The sequence below is a fragment of the Chenopodium quinoa genome, unplaced genomic scaffold (genome assembly GCF_001683475.1).
Source record: "Chenopodium quinoa cultivar QQ74 unplaced genomic scaffold, ASM168347v1, whole genome shotgun sequence".
In the NCBI taxonomy this organism is placed as follows: Eukaryota; Viridiplantae; Streptophyta; class Magnoliopsida; order Caryophyllales; family Amaranthaceae; genus Chenopodium; species Chenopodium quinoa.
Genome location: NW_018744062.1, coordinates 1,652,847 through 1,673,345, shown reverse-complemented (window position 1 = coordinate 1,673,345; position 20,499 = coordinate 1,652,847). Strand labels below are relative to the sequence as shown.

The window sequence follows — 20,499 nt, the reverse complement described above, 5'->3', positions numbered from 1 at the left end:
GATGTTCAATTCAATTCGGAGTGAGCCAGTCAAATATGATTTAAAACCAATAAACAATTACAGTCATACAAAGTACATATTGGAAATAGCATCATTAGCTACTTGTATTAAATTAGGTTATTAGGTAAATATTGGGCAAGATTAGTAGAATTGGGCACATGTTGCATATGCTAAAATCCAAGTTCGTAAGAAACACTCAAAGAAAGGACTAGTCCAACTTAGGTGTTCACAAAAAGTAAAGTTGATTTGTAGGTTATATGTATCACATCACTTGTGTACTTGGTCTAAATATGTGAACTAGTCTTCCACTACAATTTATGCATCACTTACCTTTTTCTACAACACTACAAACTCCAAATCCCCCAATTTATCTTCTTATTATTTTTCCATTTCCCAGTTAAATTTCTTCCTAGATTTTCTCTTGTAATTCTCGTCGATTTCAGAAGATTAGGGTTTTGGGTTTCCCCTGTTCAAAGGTTTGCTTTTACCAATCTCCATCTTTTATGTCTCACATCATTCATTCATTCAATCATTATCTTCTAACTATTGCAGATCTAATTTTTAGGTGCTAAAGTTTTCTTCTTTTTGTGAATTCTTCTAAAATTGAGTGTTTAGTTAAATCCTATCTAATCTAAGGTACCATGTCACTTTTATTTGATTATTATCTTCACTGATTTGCCTGCAGAATTCCCATATTTTTTTCGTATAAATTCAGTATTTTAAATATTAGATATTTTCTCATACTATTATTATACGGAGTCTTTTAACTGATTCCTTTGGGTTTTAAACTCATCTAAAGGTTTTAATTAAATGATTATATTGCTGGTGTTACTAATAAAAGGATGAAATTGCTTGCTTTTTTAATTGATGGACTGCTGATTGTAAAATTGGATCTTGCTAAATTTCATGATTTTATTAATTTCAGGCAATTCTGACAGCAGCAACCTGGCTCGCATCTTTAGTAAATTGTGTTGCGGAGGCTGTAAAATGGGATTGTGTGCTTCAAGAGTAAGTTTATATGGACCTAAGCTATCCTTAGATTTTTATATTATGTTATTCTACCACTGCTATTTTTGTCACTTTTTTTTAATCATTAAGTTCATTGCCTAAGTCCTTTCAAAAAAAAAAAAAAAAAGTTCATTGCCTAAGTGATTAACCAACAACCTTTAAATTGAGACCCCTCTAACATATGAAATCCTTACGGGTTCTGCATTACCGGTAAGTTTGGTGTGTAATGTCTCAGGCGAATGCTCTCTACTAACAAACTTGTGGTAAGGTGGTTTTGAGTGATTACAAGCTTATTTGTGAGTGGAGATGCATTACATTAAATTGATATTCATGTGGGATATTGTACACCAAACCACTTTAGAAAATCCATTCTCATTTTCGTAAGTTAGCATCTTTTACTAGATGAGTGTGTATGTGTAGTAGCAATGTTAGGATAGCTTAATTGGATTTCTGATTGAGAATTGGGATGGCATATGGCTTCTTTGGTTTTTTTGGTGATTGTTCTTTTAGTTCTGATTTGAATAATTAGCCTTTAGCTATCAAAAGATGTCAGATGGTAAGGACTTGCATCTTTGGTAGGGTTTTTCAAGCAATGGCTTTGCGTTATCAATTTGAGATTTCGGTGTTTCATGTTGCGGTGTTGAGCATTTGACACTGGCATTACACAGTGACATGACAGTTTTACTTAGGTGTAGTAATTTTGGGTGCAGGATGACGATGAGGATTCTTCTGCTCATTATATTATGGCCGATGGAAATGTGCACCTTATTACAACAATTGCAGCTTGGGAGGAAAAGTTGATGCTTGCAAATCAACAAGACAAGATTGTAAGTTTTATCCCCTAAGATTTTCAGATGAAAGATATTTCAATTGTACAATTTTTTTTGGTGTTCATAATGCTTCTCATCTTAGTTCTTACAAAACGTGTGAATCAACCTTTATTAGCCTTTACATCTTAATAGCTATATGTTTGTCTCGAGCTTTGTGGGAAAGAGCTCATTGTCATAATTTAGGTATTTCAGCAGCCTAATGTATGAAATTAGAAATTAGAAGGGGACATAAGTTTGAAATATGAATATAGAATTAAGTTAAATTTGAGGTATGAGGCTAGAGGGCTTGCTTATCTCCCTTATGACTACTATCACTTGCTGCCACCTTACCCTTAATCTTCCTAATTTCCTATGTGCAATCACCTTTCTTGCTTCCTCCTTATGTACCTCATTTTGATATCTATACTTTGTCCTGGAATAGGGAACTACTTGCTTCGTTATCATGGTTATGGTAGGCTTGCATTTCTTGTATGTATTTAAATGTTTTGACAGAACATTAGGGCATCTGGTATCATAAGTGTTTCCCTTTTCTCTTTTACAATCTTTCTTTTTCCTTTTTGTTTTGGGGGAAGAAGTGTGTAACTGTGTACATCTAAAACGTAGCCCTAGTCTTATTGTTTATGTCTAAGACAATGATATTTTAATGGGTAATTAGTGTGGTAATTTGGTGAATCTTATTAATAACTGCACTCTTTTACAATATTTTTTCATGCAATGACAAAATTATTTTGTTCATTGCATTATGCTATAAAGTGGTAGTGTTGAATCTATGTAAAGCTTATATGAGGTCAATATCACTGTCTCATGTTTTGCTTCCTTATGCTGCCAAAGCAACATATTTGTATATTAACCAGCTATTCGGTTCCCTAATGCCCTCTCACAAGTCCCAATAAGCTCTACTTAAACATGCTAATGTTTGTTTGTTTGTTTTTTCTTGACAGATCATAGCAAATTTTAGTGCAGCTTGGTGTGGACCCTGCAAGATGATTGCATCGTATTATTGTGAATTGTCTCGGAAATATACTTCTTTGATGTTCCTCACTATTGATGTTGATGAGCTTCCCGTAAGTAATACAATTCATTCTGGTAGAACTTAGAAGGGACATAGTAGACTATTTCCATACTGCATATTCAAAACTGCTGCTATCAAGCATACTTACCTTTATGATATATGTTGGTTGGATATGGGAAGGGTTGGACAATTGCAATAATTAACTTTGAAACTAGGGATGTGATGGTGGATCTATCTCAACATATTTAAAAATTGAATTGACACAAGTTTGCTCTATGCTGATTGTGCTAAATTCTTCTTTTTGATGAAGTAATTTGATAGTGGACCATAGAATATTCCTGATCCTTATATTTCTATATTAGACCATAGAATAGAATATTTATGATCCTCACACCGCTATATTAGACTGTTGAATAGAATATTCATGATCCTCGTAGTCCTTGTCTCTTTGATAAATTATGTCCTTAAACTTGCTACAATTATGCTATATTCTCCATTAGTTATTAAGTGAAGATTACTGTGGTGCAGGATCTTAGCACCTCGTTTGATATCAAGGCCACTCCAAGTTTCTTCTTCCTCCAAAATGGACAGGAAATTGACAAGCTTGTAGGCTCCAACAAGGCAGAATTACTGAAGAAGATAACTGCTGTTGTAGATGCACAGGGCCGGCCATTTTAATGAGACTATTCTATGACTAGCTGTGGATTGTGGTACATGGTGTTTGGACTTGTGATCAAGGTGCAATCAACTATGCCTATATATTTACCCAATCTCCCTTTTTCTTGTAAAGTTGTGTAAAGCATTAGATGAGTGTTATTTGTTATACTTGTTTCTGAGAGTAATTGCTCAATTGTCATTTACAAGCATTATTAAAACGCTGCATTGTGTATGGTGCTTGTTAATTTTGTATATTCAATATTCAGGGCCTTTACACATTTACACCTTATGAATTGTGAGCTTATTAACTAAAAAGAAAAATATTTTGGAAAAAAAGGGTACTCTATCTCTTGACTACTCGTATGTGATTCGACTGATGATAATTAGTCAACTATACTTGAAGCTTCAAGAAAGTGTTGGTAGAAAGATTGATTGGAACAACAAAAACAAATAATGGATCTAGCCATCTAGGCGTGTACAAAGAATACTTTCCTAAAAACGTTAAAAAGAGGAGAAGAACAGGATGAACGGAAGATAAGAATGAGCTAAGTGCTAAGTCTTTGATTATAAATATATATAAGCCACTTAGCCCACTTGTCTAAAACACCACTTAACCCATTTCATAACTCATATCTAATTGTTTACCATATAAACAATACATTCCCTTCTTACTTTTTCCATGTGGGATAACCTCTCACACATAACATTATTATTTGGAAATATTCCAACAGAAGCATATGAATAAAATGTTATACTCCTTCCATCGCTACTTGTTTATCCCATTTGATTTTTCATGGTTTCCAAGATATGTATTAGAAATGAACATTAGTAAGGACTTAAATTTTATCCAAATATTTACAATGGGCAAACAATTAGAGACGGAAGGAGTAATTTCTTTCGAAAAATCCCATTCTAGCCTCTTGTTGGATCATCATAATCTTGTGATGGCACTGGCTTCTATACCTTTTGTTACATATACAAGTGACCATTGAATCCTTTTCTTGTCCAACCATTTCTTTGCGCATAGTATAAACATATACGAGTACTAGTGGTTGATCTTTAAAAAAAAAAATTGAGACTCATAATTTACAAGTCTAACATCAAAACAAGTACAATGTAGTTATTTAATTATAAACTAGTGTGTAACCCCGGACTTTTCCCCGGGTAATACTTTGAATAATTTCATTTCTATTTTAGACACTTTAAAAGACATTTTTTTTTTGAGAAAACTGTAAAAAAACATGTTAATTTGTTTATTATGGGTATTTTATTTTATTTTATTTTTTTTGAAACCATATTACGAGTATATTCTAATAAAAATAAAAAAAATAAAAAAATAAAAAAACTAATTTTGGATTTTTTATTGAGTTTATTCTATATTATAATACTTTTATGTATTTATATATAAATTTGGATTAAAAGATCAAGAATGAATGTGAGTGTTTTTTTTAATAATTATATACACTTTTGTATATTTCTTTCTCATATTTATAATATGTGTGATAATTGGCTTAGATGGTTATAAAGTCAATTTTGTTATGAGTGATTTGGGGTTCGAATTTCCGAACGCTTTTTAATATATTAGTATAGATTTCCTACCAAAAACAATAAAATGCCACATTTTCCTTTCTAATTTTAACCAAGCTAACCCGCCATTCCTATCCTCTCATCCTCCTTCCTTCCACTCTCATTTCCACTTCGTATGAGGTAAATATTGAATAACTAGTGCCAAGATAATAAAGGAACGGAAAGAGTATTATTTTGCTCAAAGTCTTAATAGAGAAAATCGTTTAGAATTGAATTCGTCCAATGGACTAAGTAGCAAGTAGTCGTAGTAGCTATCAAATGCAAAACATTAAGACATGTAAAACAATTAATATGGGGTGTCATACTCAAAAGAATATAACATAATTATTATTGTATAATGTCCAGCCTAATTCCAGCCATTTTCATTATTTGACATATTCTCCATTGTCAATTATCTTACTCTTTCTTTCTTGATTGCCGTCCTTCCATTTTGCCTTTTTCCAATTAAGCTGTAACAACGAACAACTCAACGTGGGTCCCATCCATGTGTATCTTGACATTTGACAACCATATTTAGTGGTGGTGCATTTACTTTCTTATCCTTCTTGGGTCACCATCATATTCACGATTACATACTCACTTTCACATTATACGACTAATACGAGTACCAAGTATTAAGCACTCTATATTATTATTATGCAAAGATAACAAGATTGCAATATGATTATAACAAACATTACAAAGGGCTTAGGGATGAAAACTCGAATCCGATTAGCGAGTTTAGAAGAATAAATGAATCCCACTAAAATGAACCATAAATTACTGAAATACACAAGAAAGATCAGTACATATGGTATATAAAACAATTTCAGTTTCACTCTTTAAATAGAACTATAGATACAACTTACTGCTAGATCAAAGATGGAAATTAAATAAAAATAGCCATGTTCAACAGATGAACCAAGATATTGTATATTGATGAAAATTTTGGATAGTGTTATTAGTCTGATGACGAAATGATGGAGTTCCTTCTGTGGTTTGGTTGATTACAAACCGATTAGCAAACCCGTTTTGATTAGGCAGAAAAATAGGTCTGGAACACCAAATTTCGGTAATGAAATTCCCAAGCATTGGACATGTATCTAACGTCCCTTGGGATTCATGATCTGAGAGAACACAGCACTTGGTGTCAGACCATCAGAATCTTCACTTGCAAGACTGCGACCTCCAATGCTCATTGTACTCCTTGAGTCTGTCACGTTTCCATCAAAAGTCCGGGATTCATTTGGATCCTTCTTTCCACACTCGACGTCAAACTTGCCTTCAACAAAGTCTATCCCAGCAACATCGCCAAGATCCTTACCGCTCTCTTCTGCACTCTCCTGTAGTTGCAAAGCAAACTCGAGGTTCCACAGCACATCACCCATGGACGGTCTATCAATACTCTGATCAGACACACACTTCATAGCAGTCTCAGCAAACTTCTTGAAGCATTCAGGAGCAATCTTTCCCTTCAGATAAGGATCCATAATCTGATCAAGTATACCCTTCTTGTAGCAATATACTGCCCACTCTGCCAAGCTAACTTGCTCCTTTGGAAGCGACGGGTTCAGGGCAGGCCGAGCACACAAGATCTCAAACAGAACAACCCCAAATGAGTAAACATCTGACTTGTCGGTGAGTTGTTGCCTCCTAAAGTACTCAGGGTCCAGATATCCGAAACTACCTTTCACAACAGTACTAACGTGGGTGTGATCCAATGAAGGCCCTGTCTTGGACAGGCCAAAGTCAGAAACCTTGGCCACCCACTTCTCATCCAACAGAATGTTGGTTGTCTTGACATCACGATGAATGATAGTGTGCTTGGCACCAGTGTGAAGGTAATGCAATCCACGAGCAGAACCAATGCAAATTTCGAGCCTTTGCTTCCACGGCAGAGGGGGCTTTTGGGTTTTGTAGAGATGCTCACGAAGGGTTCCGTAAGCCATGTAATCATACACAAGGATCATTTCTCCATTTTCTTCACAGTAACCAAGCAGAGAGACAAGGTGACGGTGACGAAGCTTGGAAAGCATCTCAATTTCTGTTTGGAACTCATGTATACCTTGCTCAGACAGTGGGTTCCCACGCTTGATAGCTACTTTCATCGTCCCACCATCAATTTCTCCCCTGTAAACTTTGCCAAAACCTCCAACTCCGAGGACACGAGACTCATCAAAATTTTTGGTGGCAGATTTGATCTCTGCAAAAGAGAAATGACGGCAGAGATTTGAAGGAAGAGAAGAAGCATAGCTTCCAGTTGTAGTCGTCTTTGCAGATCCAGAGGTATGCGAATTTCCGTACAGGGAAAGGGGAAGCCAACCAGATGGACCATCACTTGGGTTGGAGACCTTTCCATACCTCCTGCGGCGAGAGATGAAACAGGCCAATAGAGCAACCAGGAAGAATAGTCCAACACCTCCAACAACTCCACCAATAACTGCAGCATGACTAGCTGAATGGGATGAGCCTGATGGAGAGAAAACAACCTCCTGCGTTGGGGCAGGAATTGGATTCTGCCCAGCAAGACTACCATCAGTGCCGTTTATCTTGAATACCTCTACTCCATTCAGAAATGCATTATAGTAGTTCGGCTTAGAACTGGTATCTGGATGCAGATCAAGCCAGAGATCCTGCTGGGGGTCTTTACTAGGGGGAGGAATCACCACAAAGTCCTGAACATTAGGTGTCCCATTACTGCCTGCCAAGGCAATGATATCGTATCCAGGGGTCGCAGTCTGATTGTTGAGGAAGATATTGAACACAATCTGGTTGTCCTTAGTTATATTGGAAAAGATCTCGCAGAAATGCAGCCTAACCAAGTAACTGAAGCCAGTATCAACCGTAAACAACCATGTCAAGTTAAAATTGACATTGATTGAATTGTTCATTGTCATGAACCTTGCAGTGGAGTAAACGTCGACAGGAGCAGTATACGAGGGTATAGAATCAGGATAAGTGACATTAACATCAGCAACATTAGTGGTTCCCGTAGCAGCCCCGAATATATAAGGAGTATCATCAGACCACGACCTAAAAAGGCCGGTATCCTTAGTAGGAGGAATGTAATTTCCACCCACATTAAGCCGATACAAACCCTCAAGGGCGGTGGAGTTATCGATAATAAAATTGACACCTCCACCAACAAAGGGTGTACCATCAGCATCTTGATAGATATCAGGCATAGACACAACCTCAATACCATTAATAAAGGCAAAGGAATTGGTATAATTAGACGAGGGCGTAAAGGTTAAGGTCAAAGTATCACCCTCGACATTGATGGAGTACTCTTTGATAAGGTAATCATAGTTAAGGGCTTCGGTGGTCTGGGCAGCACTAAAATTGCTAAGCAAAGTGAACGGCCCGGCCGCGACAGAGAAGATAGCATTAGTGGTGTTATGACCAGCATAAGAATTGGGATAGAAGTAAAGACGGACAAATTTCCGACCAGGGGCAACAGCAATATTATAGGAAAATTCAGATTGGAAAATTCTAGCAGTCAAGAAAGGGACCTCAGCAACATCAGGTGCTTGACTGTCAGCCGGAGCTGTGGTTGTGTTTTTGGATGAAGACAAGAACTTAGATCCATTGTCGGAGTTCCATTTCCGACCATCGGAATCGCTGGTCTGTTTGTCGGTGGCCCCACAATTCAACAGAATATTATCTTTTGGTGTATAATTTTGAGCTACTATCACTTTTATTAATACAGATAACCATAGAATCAAAGCTAATTTTCTCCCCATTTCATCAAGATCTCAACTTTTTTTTTTTTTGGGGGAGCTAAATAATTCAATTCAATTTACATGAAATTCAAGCAGGAAAAAAAAATTAAAAATTGGGAAAAACTACAACTAACCAGGTAAAATAAAGCTGAAAATGGAAAATCAGCAGCAAATTGAGCTCAGAGAAACTTAACTTTGACGATCTCAAAGCTCAAAGAAAGAAGCAGATTCCAACCCAGATGGCAGAAGCTAAGAAGTTTCTAGAAAATGGAGAAAGAAGAAAGATGATCAAGTCATAAGTATGGATTTAGAGTGAAATAGAAGGTTGAAATCGAAAATCTGGGAAATTTGAAGGAGAGAGAAAGTTTAGGGTTAGAGGGAAGTTGGTAATGGAGGAAGAAAGAAGGAAGAGGACTACAAAAACCGGAATTGAATGTGTCTCATTGCCAATTTTTATTTATTTTAAAATCTATAATTTTGTATTATCGTGTAATTAATTGTTTAGCTCTTTTTAATTGCTACTACTACTGCATTGCTGGGAGTGGGGACCGGAGAAAGGGGAGATTAACTGCTAATTGCAAGCTTTAGACTTTTGTAGTAGTAGTAGTAGTTAATTTTTTAATTTTATTATTAAAATGAGCTGTGACTTTATATAATACAGCATTACAAGAATTTGTTTATATTCTTTTTTTTTTTTTGTTTATTTATATATCACCATCCTACCTTTTATAAATGAAAGTTTGCCGAAAAGTTTGATGTTCTTAATGTATAGATCGAATTTTATTAGGGTTTATAATTGTTAATTTAGTTATAGTTTGGTTAGATATAATCTATTTACAAAGTTGTTTATTCGTGTTAATTAGATTTGTATAAGTTATTTGATTAATTACATATAAAAGTAAAATTTATCACTATATGTAAACAAATTATGGAGAATTTATCAAACAACTTCTTAATTTCTTATATCAACTAAACAATCACTACTTCGGCTATTTCTACATTATTTGATAATTGACCTATATATTTATTTATATCAAATTTAACCATTAACTTGTTAATCAATCATCTATAAATCATAACTTGGACATTGTTAAGCTTTTCAAATTTAAATTGCTACTAAATATATTGATGAAAATACCTAGTGTGTGTTAGAGTACAAAATAAAGCTATAAAAAAAATCCCTTTCATACTTTCATAGTGAAAAAGTAAAAATATGACAATAATAAAATAAAAATGAATTAAGACAAAAGGCAAGTGTGATTAGATGAAGTAATCAGCATATATAATTAAGACCAACAAGAACAAGTTGCTTGTACTCTGTAGGAAAGAAACAGCAAGTTGACAAAATTGACGAAAAGAGAATGGATTTAAGGTGGTAATTACAGATTTGCCATTGATGTTAATTTATGATTGATTTGATGCCTCTACTAATACTATAATAACGTCCCATTAGACAGAACGGCTGAAGCGCGTATTATGTTGTGGTCTTGCGCGTTTCATTTTTTTTTCTCCCTTACCAATCATTTTATTGACTCTCGCAATTTTATTTTTTTTCGAAAAACTTTTAAAAGTGCTTGCCACCGCAATGATTCATTAATATTTATAAGATCAGTCCGTCTTGAGTGTAGTTGACCACACCATGTGATCACTTATAAAACAATAAAGTAAACCCCATAACACTGACCAAGTAACCTCTAAAGCAATGAACGAGTAACTCCTATAACATTGATGAAGTGACCCCTTTAACACTGACCAAGTAACCCATATATTGGATTACTACACCGAGTGGCCAGCCACATATAATACTTTGTGTCATAAGATTATTCAAGTTTATAACCTTTGAGACATAATGGGATAAAATAATGGAATAAGGATAAAGAGTTAGTGGATGAAATAAGGATAAAAAATTATACATGTATTATACATTAACTTTAAAAATAGATAGCACTCATAGCAGCGACTTAACATTTTAGCCCAAGTCTCACGTTAACATTGTTAAGTTTGTTCTTTTGGGCGAATCACATGAGCAAATAAAAATCGCTTTAAGACTTCAATTTTGCAGAAATCTTAGACCCTATATTTTGAGCAAAATAGTTTACTAGTTTAGTTTGTAGCATTTAAACGTGTAGAAATAAGAAGGTGAATACTAACACACATTGTAAATTACGCTCTTAAAATGAATCAAAGCAAACTCATGTTATCCTCATAAAAAGTTAAACAACAAAATAAAACCAATACGTTAACAAAAAACAAAAAATTTACGCCAATCAAGTAATTGTATCAGTAACTAATCAAATGTGAGAATATATAATCCTCTCTCCAACTTTTGTTTGCCCCAACTTCCTTTTTGACTTGTGCCTTTGATAAGTATTACCCGCCCTCTTAACATGAGATACCGAAAAAACATCAAAAAACATAGAGAGAACAAACATCATCAATCATCATACTTAAAGGGTTGAAACCTCCTGCCTTCCTTCTAATCCCTTGGACAATATTAGCAGCATCACTTTCCAATTGAACACATGAGTATCCCAGCCGAATAGCCACTTGTAAACCGAACCCGCATGCCGCGAATTCACCAATATTCGCGTTTGCTTAGTTTACAGTTATTTGAGCATGTGAAATGACCAATAAGCAAATTGTGGGGTATGTAGTTTAGGTAGATTTTTAAATTAAATAAGGGTATAAGTGTCATTTCTCCAAAAATCAATGAATAAGCTAATTGCTGAAAAAGCTTTTTCAAAAAGAGCTTATTCAGTGGATTAAGCTCTTTAAATAAACTTTTCTCCAAACACCTTAAAATTAGTTTATTTATTGGTCAATAAGTTAATGTTGGTCAAATAAGCTAATTTTGCTCAAATAATCTGTTTACCAAACACAACCAATACCTATTTAAATTTGTAACACAATATACTAAAAATTTGCTGAACTTAAATTATTTTTAATGAACTAAAATTAATTTTACTAAACTGAAATTATTTTTGCTGAATTGAAATTATTTTTACTAATTCCATGTTATATTTCTTCTTTGAAGTTACTGATTTTTACTGAATTGAAATTATTGTTATTGAACTGAACTTTTTTTTTACTGAACTGAAATTATTTTTGCTGAACTGAACTTATTTTTACTGAACTGAAATTATTTTCCCTTAATATTTTTTTTAGGTGAAGTGAACATGGCCTAAGACATTGTTAATTGGTTTGTTTTATTTTAATTAGAGCATTATTTACTTTAATATTAATAATAACTTAAATATGTATAATTTCGAGTGGGGTTAAGGGCATGTTCTCTTCAACTTAATTTCAATTTAGTTCAGTTCCTAATTTCCTTCTCTCATAAACAATTCAGTTCAGCTAAATTCAACTCAGCTCTAATCCGTTCAAATCAGTTCAGTTCAACTCAGTTCGGTAAATCAGAACATACCCTAAATTATGAGTTATTGGAGTATTTTGAATTATTTGGTTCCAACCATGATGTTGTGACATTGGGAACATAAAACCAAATGGATAATTTTGGTTTGAAAATTGGTTTGGGAATTATAGTGTGAATTTTTGGTTTAAAATTTGGTTTGAAATTGTTGTACAAATTGTTGGTTTGGATGTAGTGGTTGGCTAGGAATGTTATAAAATAAGTAAATAACATCTTTTGAGCCTTTAGATTAGTAAGGTTACTTGGATTAAAATGAAAATTACTTTGGAAATTTGGGGGATCGGAAGATTAGTAGTTTGGATTATTTTGAGATGAACCAATTCCATAATTAGGATTATTAAGATCCATAATCACAAAATATTTTTGCAATATAAAAAAGAAGGGTAAAATTTTAAGGGTGAAAATCTATATATTAATATTAGGCTCTATTTATAGATAAAATTATAAGTATGTCATTGTTGCTTTTTTTTTAAAAAAGTTTAAATACGTTGTAAATTTTGCCGTTACAAAAATTATCATGGTAAAAAAAAATAAAAATAAAAATAAAAATAAAAACCCTAGCCGATGCATTCTACATTTAAATTAGATTCAAAGAAATCAAATTGCTTTTGTCAGTGACACTTGTCATCTTATCATTGGACCATAGCAAAATCACATTTTTTATGTGCATATCAGTTGCTCGGCATTGACGTGTTCTCTTCCCCATAAGTAACCTTTGTGTCAATTTCCAGAATAATGAGTTAACTCACAAAGAAGAGAAAGAGAGAGAGAGTATTGTGAGTTACTATTATCCCATCATTTCTCATGGTCTAAGCAAATCTTAAGGCATGTTCTTATTTACTGAACTGAATTGAACTAAATTGAATTGAACTAAACTGAATCGAATTGTTTATGTGAGAATGAAATTAGGAAGTGGACTGAACTGAAATTAAGCTAAAGAAAATAGACTCTTACGGAGTAGTATAGTTGTATGTACTAAGGTTAGTCATTTCAAAACCTAAAAGTCATGGGATCAAATTCCGCTAAAGATGCTTTAAGGTGGAGAACTGAGGATTCCCTTACTCTTCCCCGCACTCCAAAGAACCTATCTCGCTAACCCATATCGAATTATCTTGTGAGATATTCTAACCCAACAAGACCCCAATCCTTATCTTTAAAAAGAAATAGAAAAAAAAATACCGAACAAGATTATTTTGAATCGTTTTTTCAAAAAAAAAAAAAATTAAAAAAAATAAAAAATAAAAAATAAAAAAAATTGAATCGAGTTAATATTTGACATTCTTCATTAGTCTTTTGATTCCACTCACCAACACTAGCAATCATATTGGAACTTGGAAACACCTGAATAGACCAAGCAAAAGGGAGCGAAGAGTAACTAACTAATCAAACTACCAATTGTCCAATACCAAAAAACTTCCAAAATATAGTTAGATTTTCCTCCATTTGTGTCAAAAATTCGTAGACCAGTCGCCATAATTCTCAAGTATTCCTTACTAATTGAGCCACTGCCGCATTTCTTAAGGTCAGAATTTCGCCATTTCAATTCACAAGTTGCTTACATTATTTTTTAGGGTTTAAGCCTACCAACTTACAAATCTATTTCAATTCGGTTCAGTATTTTTGATCAGTTGTTCATCTAACTTATACTTCTTAATTTCGTATTAATTTCATTTACATGCTCATAAATTCAATTAAATTTTTGTATAATTTCATATGGGGTGTCAGAGTTGTTAGTTTTGCTGAAAATTGGATTAATTTCTTGTAGATTTTGGTTGAAACATGACTGATGGAACTTCATTAAAAGAAGCAATTGCGGATTTACATATACCCGAAGTGAGTACCACTTTTTTTTTTTTTTTTTTTTTTTTTTTTTTGATAAATATATAGTACTGTATTTAAAAGGGTTTTTCTTGCGGGGTCGTTTTGTGTCTTGGGGTAATGCTGAATACTAAATTCTAAGTACTGAGTTGGAGTTAGCTGTAGCCTTGACTAATGGCTAACTTTACTTTATTCAATAATGATCAGAACGCGTTGTCGATTATAATGTACACACTGAAACATACAGCTATTCACTTGGAAAGTTGATGCTTTTGAATGTAGTAATTGAAAGGTGTTTGAATGCTGTGATGGTCAACTATTTTAGGATGTCCGAGAAAAGATGTCTCCTTTATTTTGGATAGTACTCAGTATCTTCTTTCCCCAATATTTTGTTGCCTAGATTGAATGTTTGAGATTTGGGAGCGTGAGCATGGACTATTTAAGTAGAATGAAATGTCTTTTTGTGAATTTGTGTATGTTGTATTCTTAGTTATGAGAATATGACAATTATCTCTGGATGGAGGGTGTATTAAGGATCAACATGATAGTGATCGGAGTGTCACCTGGTTGGAAAACAGGAAAAGGGGCTGATGATTTTGATGGGTAAGTTGACTTGAGGATTGAATTTTAGTAGTGTCAAAAGGCTTTGCTGATGATTCCGGAGTCTGGCGCGGAGTCATTGACAATTATGTTATCCTCATAGGAAGGTGAAGACTGTTTTCAGCTAATATGAATCAGTTTCTGCCGTCAATATCTACATCTGCTCTTATGACGGATACTGTGTCAAATACTACAGGACTGTAAGTCTGTAAGAAGATGTATGGGAATGAAATATTTTGTTTGTCAAAAACAGGTGAAAGTGTCTTAAATAGGTTGCTTGATGTTATCGTGTCAGGCTATCAATTGAGTGTCACCCAATTGCCTCACCCTTTCAAACCACTTTCTTGGATGTGCAAAACTGGATTTGGTTCTTTCGAGCCTTAATTATCATTGATGTAGCTTTACATTTAGCGAATTTCTTTTAAGTGGTTCTTCCAAGTTATGGAAAATACTGCTTACAATCACAATCAATCCCACATTCCACCTAGTGTAGGAAAACTATAGAGGGAAGGGGAATATGAGGATGGTATCTGACACTTCCGGTGCTTCTTGGGTCCTGAGGTGCATAGTTAAGGCGATTGTAAGAAGGAAGGGTCGTTTATGTTGGTGATGAGGGATGGATTGTTTACAGATGCCATGTGAGTGGTTGGAACCATCCACATTGCTTTTAAGTGTTAATGACCGTGCTTGATTCCAATCAACATTATATGACCTCGTGATGCCAATGCCAAGTTGGTGGTTGAAACCTTCTGTTGCAGCTCTTAAGTCATAACTAAAAATGCAATATAATTTCAAAATAGTCACATAGCTGAACTAACTCAATTTTGGGACTTTATTGACTTATTGGTAGGCTTATTATGGTTCCAAATCGACTTATATGAGCCTGAGGGACATCCCACACATTCTCTTTAATTTTTGGAAAATTTCACGAATTTTCAATTTTGCCCAATAGTGTGGATTATAGCCTTGAATTTTAGACAATTTTCAACTTTTTCGAAATTGGAATAGAATTAGGCCGAAGTACTTCCCATGGACCCCACAATACCTCGTGAGGCTATGTGAGTGGTTGGAACCATCCACATTGCTTTTAATCTTATCAATTTAGTTATTTACATACAAGTCTTTCTTTATTAACTCAAGGCCACCACAATCTTATATGTGACCGATCAATGGTTGTTTATGGTTTCTGACAATATTATATGACCTCGAGATGCCAAGTTGGTTATTGAAACCATCTCTTGCACTTCTTAACTACAAATGCAACATAATTTTACATCAAACTCATTCTCACAACTTTATAGTTATATTGGTAGGCTAATAGGCTTTTTATTGTTCAAAACCACCTTATATGGCCCTAGGAGACACCCCACACATTTACTTAAAATTTTTGAAAATTTTCTAAATTTTGTTCAAAGGTGTGGATTATAGCCTTTAGTTTTGGACCATTTTCGATTTTTTTGGATTCGAAAATAAAGAGGTCAATGTGCTTCCCATGGACCCTACTATACCTCGAGAGGCTGTGTGGTTGGTTGGAACTGCCCACTTTGCCTATTAAATTGACAATTATGTACAAGTCTCCCTTCATTAACTCAAGGCCACTATGAGCCTTTATGCTATCAACTAATGGTTGTATATGGTTCCAAACAACATTTTAAGACCTCAGGATGCATCTCCTGTCATCCGTTGAGTGTTTAACTCCGGAAACCCCCCTTTGCCTTATTGTGCCTTAGCCTTTACAAACACTAATTTCCACTGAAATGGAATTATGTAGAGAGGACAGGAAGAAAATGACTATTTCTCAGGGTATCCATGAGATTATTTCACACTTATCACTAAACTGCTGACTATGGGGGTATATAAAGGTTATTATGGATGGATAAAAACGCAAAAGGATTAATTGTACACAATCCTGTTTCTCCCTTTGCCACATTTTACACACATGCCTTTGGCTTAAAGATTAAGAAAAGAGGAACGAGAGAGTAAAAGAGATAGAGTGGTTTGGACTGAGTAATAATAAATCAGAAATAATAAGGCAGAGTTTACTTGAAAGTTGAACTGGTTTGTGTGCAACTTAGATAGGACTATATGTAAAGACAATGTGTGAAATCATGTGGGACAGGGGAAGTAATATTTGAAAGAAATTAAATAATTGATGGACTTGAGGAGAAGAGTTAACCAGTAAACATATTGATTAAGTAGTTCTTCTTACATTGTATTAATTTATGACTATAATTTCACAATACAGATTGTGCCTTTTGACCCAACCAAGAAGAAGAAGAAGAAGAAGAAGAAGAAGAAAGTTGCCATTCAACATAATGTGGACAGAGATGATTTGTCACGATGTCTGTAAAAACCTTCACGAGATTTATATCTTTTCCTGATTATTCAGCACATTTGTTTGTGAAGTTTGGTTTCATTGATTTTATGTCTCTAGGCACTCACTATCAGTAATATTCTGCGCGACTATCATTTTCTTTGTTTCAGTGAATGAAGGTGGAATAAATTTCTTTCTTGGTTTAACAAAGAACAAAGGATCAGTAAGTTTAAAAATTCTACATAGTTTTTGAATAGATCTAGCTGCTATCAAACATTGTTGGTTGATGAAGATATTGTCAATTGCAGGTAGGAACCAGTAAATTGTTTAACTATGATTCTGATGCTGCAGGAGCCATGTATGGTAAACTTAGCCTTCCTGTACTAGTGTTTCTCTTTAAAATGTTTCTGAGGATCTCAGATCTATTTTATTTAAGATTAATGGGGTGGTATCATAGCTACTTATATTTTAACCTTGAGGTAGTAGTGCACAGTGTTTTCTAAAATAGTATATATGCGTGATCCTAAGGCTAGAATTCTCTTTAGCTCTTGGCAAGCAGATTGCTTACTATGAGGATTCCTATTGTAGAAAGTTTTTAATGTTCATTTGCATTGCAGTCTCTACTCATTATCACAAGAAAGGTAGTTTTGGCTTTAAATATTTTTTTTCCTTTTCAGTAGATTTTGGTGAGGATGAGGAAGAAGATGTGGTTATTCAACAATCTGGGTACCCTTTGGAAGGAAATGAACATGATTATGAGTATAAAGAGGTACAGTACTCTTTTCACACTTTTATGCTAGAGATTATGATCATGGTATTTTTGGAAGAGCTTTTGTCTATCACTGTTCTACTAGGATCTTATGGAATGTTAATTGCTTATTAGGTCAAGTAATTAGTTGATTCAAGGATTCTGGATGTTCTATTTAGATCAAGAAAGTCTGCTATATTATTGTCACTTGTGTTTTTCACAAATATCAAATATGTATATTACAGGCCTAGTGTAATGGACTCAGACCACTACCTTATTAAAAACAACAGAAATATAGAGAAACAGAACAAATAAGGAAGAAAGCTTCAAGCATGATTATATGTAACAATGGCAGCAATAGGTTTCACACATTAGTAGGTTTAGCCTACAACTCTCAATAGTGGGTTTAGCCCACAACACTCAGAGATAACTCTAATACAAATTTGCCTCTCTAAATCTTTTCCCCTCTTTCATTTATATACACAAGTTCCCAGACTGATTTGGTGGCCATTTTGCCTTCACATGCTCTGCTCTTTTGTCCCTATGTGCTGTCACTCATTCCCTTGCCCAATACTCGCAGCCTGCTGCTGCATTTCTTCTGACATACATGAGGACCACAGGGGGCTGGTTCATTACATATAATCTTTTGAGTGTACGTTTCACTGGTTTATTGCATTATAGTGAAGACTTTGGCAAGATAATAATAGCTTCAAACTTTGTAAATGACAAGCAATATACCAAGGGAGATTCCTTGTAGATATGTATAGCACTCGTACACTAGTACATATTTGCTCATCAAATGAGCTGGTGTGCCTGTATTTTGCACTCAGCTAGCTGGCCTGTCTTCATTGTGTATTTTTTCAGTTTTGAATCAGTTTGTTCTAGTACTTGCTTGCCACAATCTCAACAATGTTTTACTTGGTGATTGCCTTTTGCTTTTGTAAAATCCCCATCAATGCCTATAGATTTCATTCACGATTTGGATAATCATGTGTTTACTGAATGTGCAGCTGCTACAAAGAGTGTATAGTTTTCTGCTGGAACATAATCCTCAGCTTGCTGAAGATAAGCGAAGGTCAGTTTTAAGGCCACCGTTAATTTTCTCAGAAGGCTCCACACAGACAGTCTTCGTCAATATCATGGATCTGTGTAAAACGTAAGTCTTCAACCACTACAAAGTACTTAATACACCGTATAAAAGATGGGTTTATGCTGTAATGTTTTATTGTCACAATGGTTATTTCAGTTGACAAATACAGCTTTCTAATCCCTGCTAGATTGTAGAAATTTATTATTTGCCCCTTCCCCTGCCCAAGAGACTCATTTTCCCCTGATGATGTTGGTCTTGAAATGTTGTCATGTTTGACATTATCATTGTGATCATGCAATCTGAAGTTGCCATTTATCTTTTCCCATCAAGTAACCTATATTTTTTAAAAAGAGTGCTTGTTTTGATTCACTTTTGGTATTTTCAGGATGCATAGGCGACCGGAACAACTTGTAAATTTCCTGTTAATCAAACTGGGCACTAGTGGATCATTAGATGAGGAGAACAGATTGATAATTAGGGGAAGATTTGCTCCTAAAAGTTTAGAAGATTTATTACAAAGATATATTAGTGAGTCCCTATCATTTATACATGATATTTGAGATTATTGACTATGACACTCTTAAAAACGTGGTTCTGTTTGGGTGTTTGTGGATTCATTGTTGATGCATTTGCTCCTTATTTACAGATGAATATGTTCTTTGCAATATTTGTAGAACTCCAGACACAATTCTTTCAAAAGAAAACCACATTTTTCTCCTCCAGTGTGAGCTGGTAAGCATCTTTCTTTGTTTTTGTTTTTGTTTTTGTTTCTTAGGATATAATGCAAGTGACAATTTCTTTTGTCGGCTGTTGCTGTATAGCTGGTTTGACTTGTGATTCTGATCATTAGGGTGGTATTTGCTCTGTTTTCTCTATTGATGCCATAATTTAATTTTTACATTTACAGTGTGGTTCTGAACGATCTGTGGCTCCCATAGGAGCTGGTTATGGTACTCGCTCAGAGCGTAGGAAAACTGGAACATGAACTGCAGTGATTATTTTCTGCAGTTTGCGGCAGTTACACTTACACAGTATATCATTTTTTCCTGCTCAACTGAAGCTCTGATTTCATCCCTTTGAATACAATTTAAATGCACTGGTTTGGAATTAAGAAAGTGAGCACTTTGGAAGGTTGAAATACAAGAGCTTGTGACATTATCCAGGTCTGCAAGGTTGCATCATATAAAGGCCTCGAGATGAGCATCTTAAACAGTTTTCCCTGGCTGTAATCGATTCCTCTGGGTTCCGTTTGCAAGAAAAGTTTTTGTTTAAAAGTTTAAAACACTGACTCAAGAAACAATCCTAGATTATCTTGCCAATTTCAATGCAGAGCATCCACTGTGCATCATCCTAGTACTATTTTGCTACTCTTATTGGTGCTATTATTTCTGCTAATTTAGAGCTGTATAATAGATGTTGCATTCACCTAAATCTAGATACACTCAGGTGCATAATAGATATTGCAGTTTTGGTGTCATGTATTGGCTTCTCTTCAACCCCGATTGTCTCCTATACTCTTGCTCTAGACTTGTCGCTGGCCTTGTACTGTATTAATTTTGCATGAGCTGTACGATTAGCAGCTGAGTTTAGTACTTTTAGTTTTGAAATCTTAAAAGATTAAGCTGAACAATAAAATGGGGATTGAGGTTTACATTGCACTGTGTGATGATGGGCGCATTGGCTGGCTGCTATTAATCCTTACTC

General features: G+C 34.5%; 3 protein-coding genes across 4 annotated transcripts; 2 read left to right on the top strand and 1 right to left on the bottom strand.

The window, feature by feature from the left end:
• The first annotated feature begins 284 nt into the window (after positions 1-284).
• LOC110690732 (thioredoxin H-type-like) lies at positions 285-3,796 on the top strand. Its single transcript, XM_021867612.1, has 5 exons — positions 285-476; positions 926-1,008; positions 1,719-1,835; positions 2,780-2,902; positions 3,379-3,796. Exons 2-5 carry the CDS (start codon positions 988-990, stop codon positions 3,526-3,528), a joined length of 411 nt encoding a protein of 136 aa, XP_021723304.1. The 5' UTR covers positions 285-476; positions 926-987; the 3' UTR covers positions 3,529-3,796.
• A 1,985-nt stretch (positions 3,797-5,781) lies between these two features.
• LOC110690731 (receptor-like protein kinase FERONIA) lies at positions 5,782-9,292 on the bottom strand. The gene has a single exon (XM_021867611.1). The coding sequence runs from the start codon at positions 8,814-8,816 to the stop codon at positions 6,177-6,179; it is 2,640 nt and encodes an 879-aa protein (XP_021723303.1). The 5' UTR covers positions 8,817-9,292; the 3' UTR covers positions 5,782-6,176.
• Positions 9,293-12,516: 3,224 nt separating this feature from the next.
• LOC110690730 (eukaryotic translation initiation factor 2 subunit beta-like) lies at positions 12,517-20,272 on the top strand. 2 transcript variants are annotated; one of them, XM_021867610.1, is made up of 10 exons: positions 12,517-13,747; positions 13,991-14,058; positions 16,889-16,985; positions 17,128-17,180; positions 17,266-17,320; positions 17,638-17,726; positions 18,716-18,861; positions 19,181-19,323; positions 19,442-19,527; positions 19,703-20,272. In XM_021867610.1, the coding sequence occupies exons 2-10, from the start codon at positions 14,005-14,007 to the stop codon at positions 19,778-19,780; spliced, it is 801 nt and encodes a 266-aa protein (XP_021723302.1). In that variant the 5' UTR covers positions 12,517-13,747; positions 13,991-14,004; the 3' UTR covers positions 19,781-20,272. The 2 variants fall into 2 exon arrangements, with proteins under 2 accessions (XP_021723302.1, XP_021723301.1); XM_021867609.1 differs by having other exon boundaries at positions 17,635-17,726.
• The last annotated feature ends 227 nt before the right edge of the window (positions 20,273-20,499 follow it).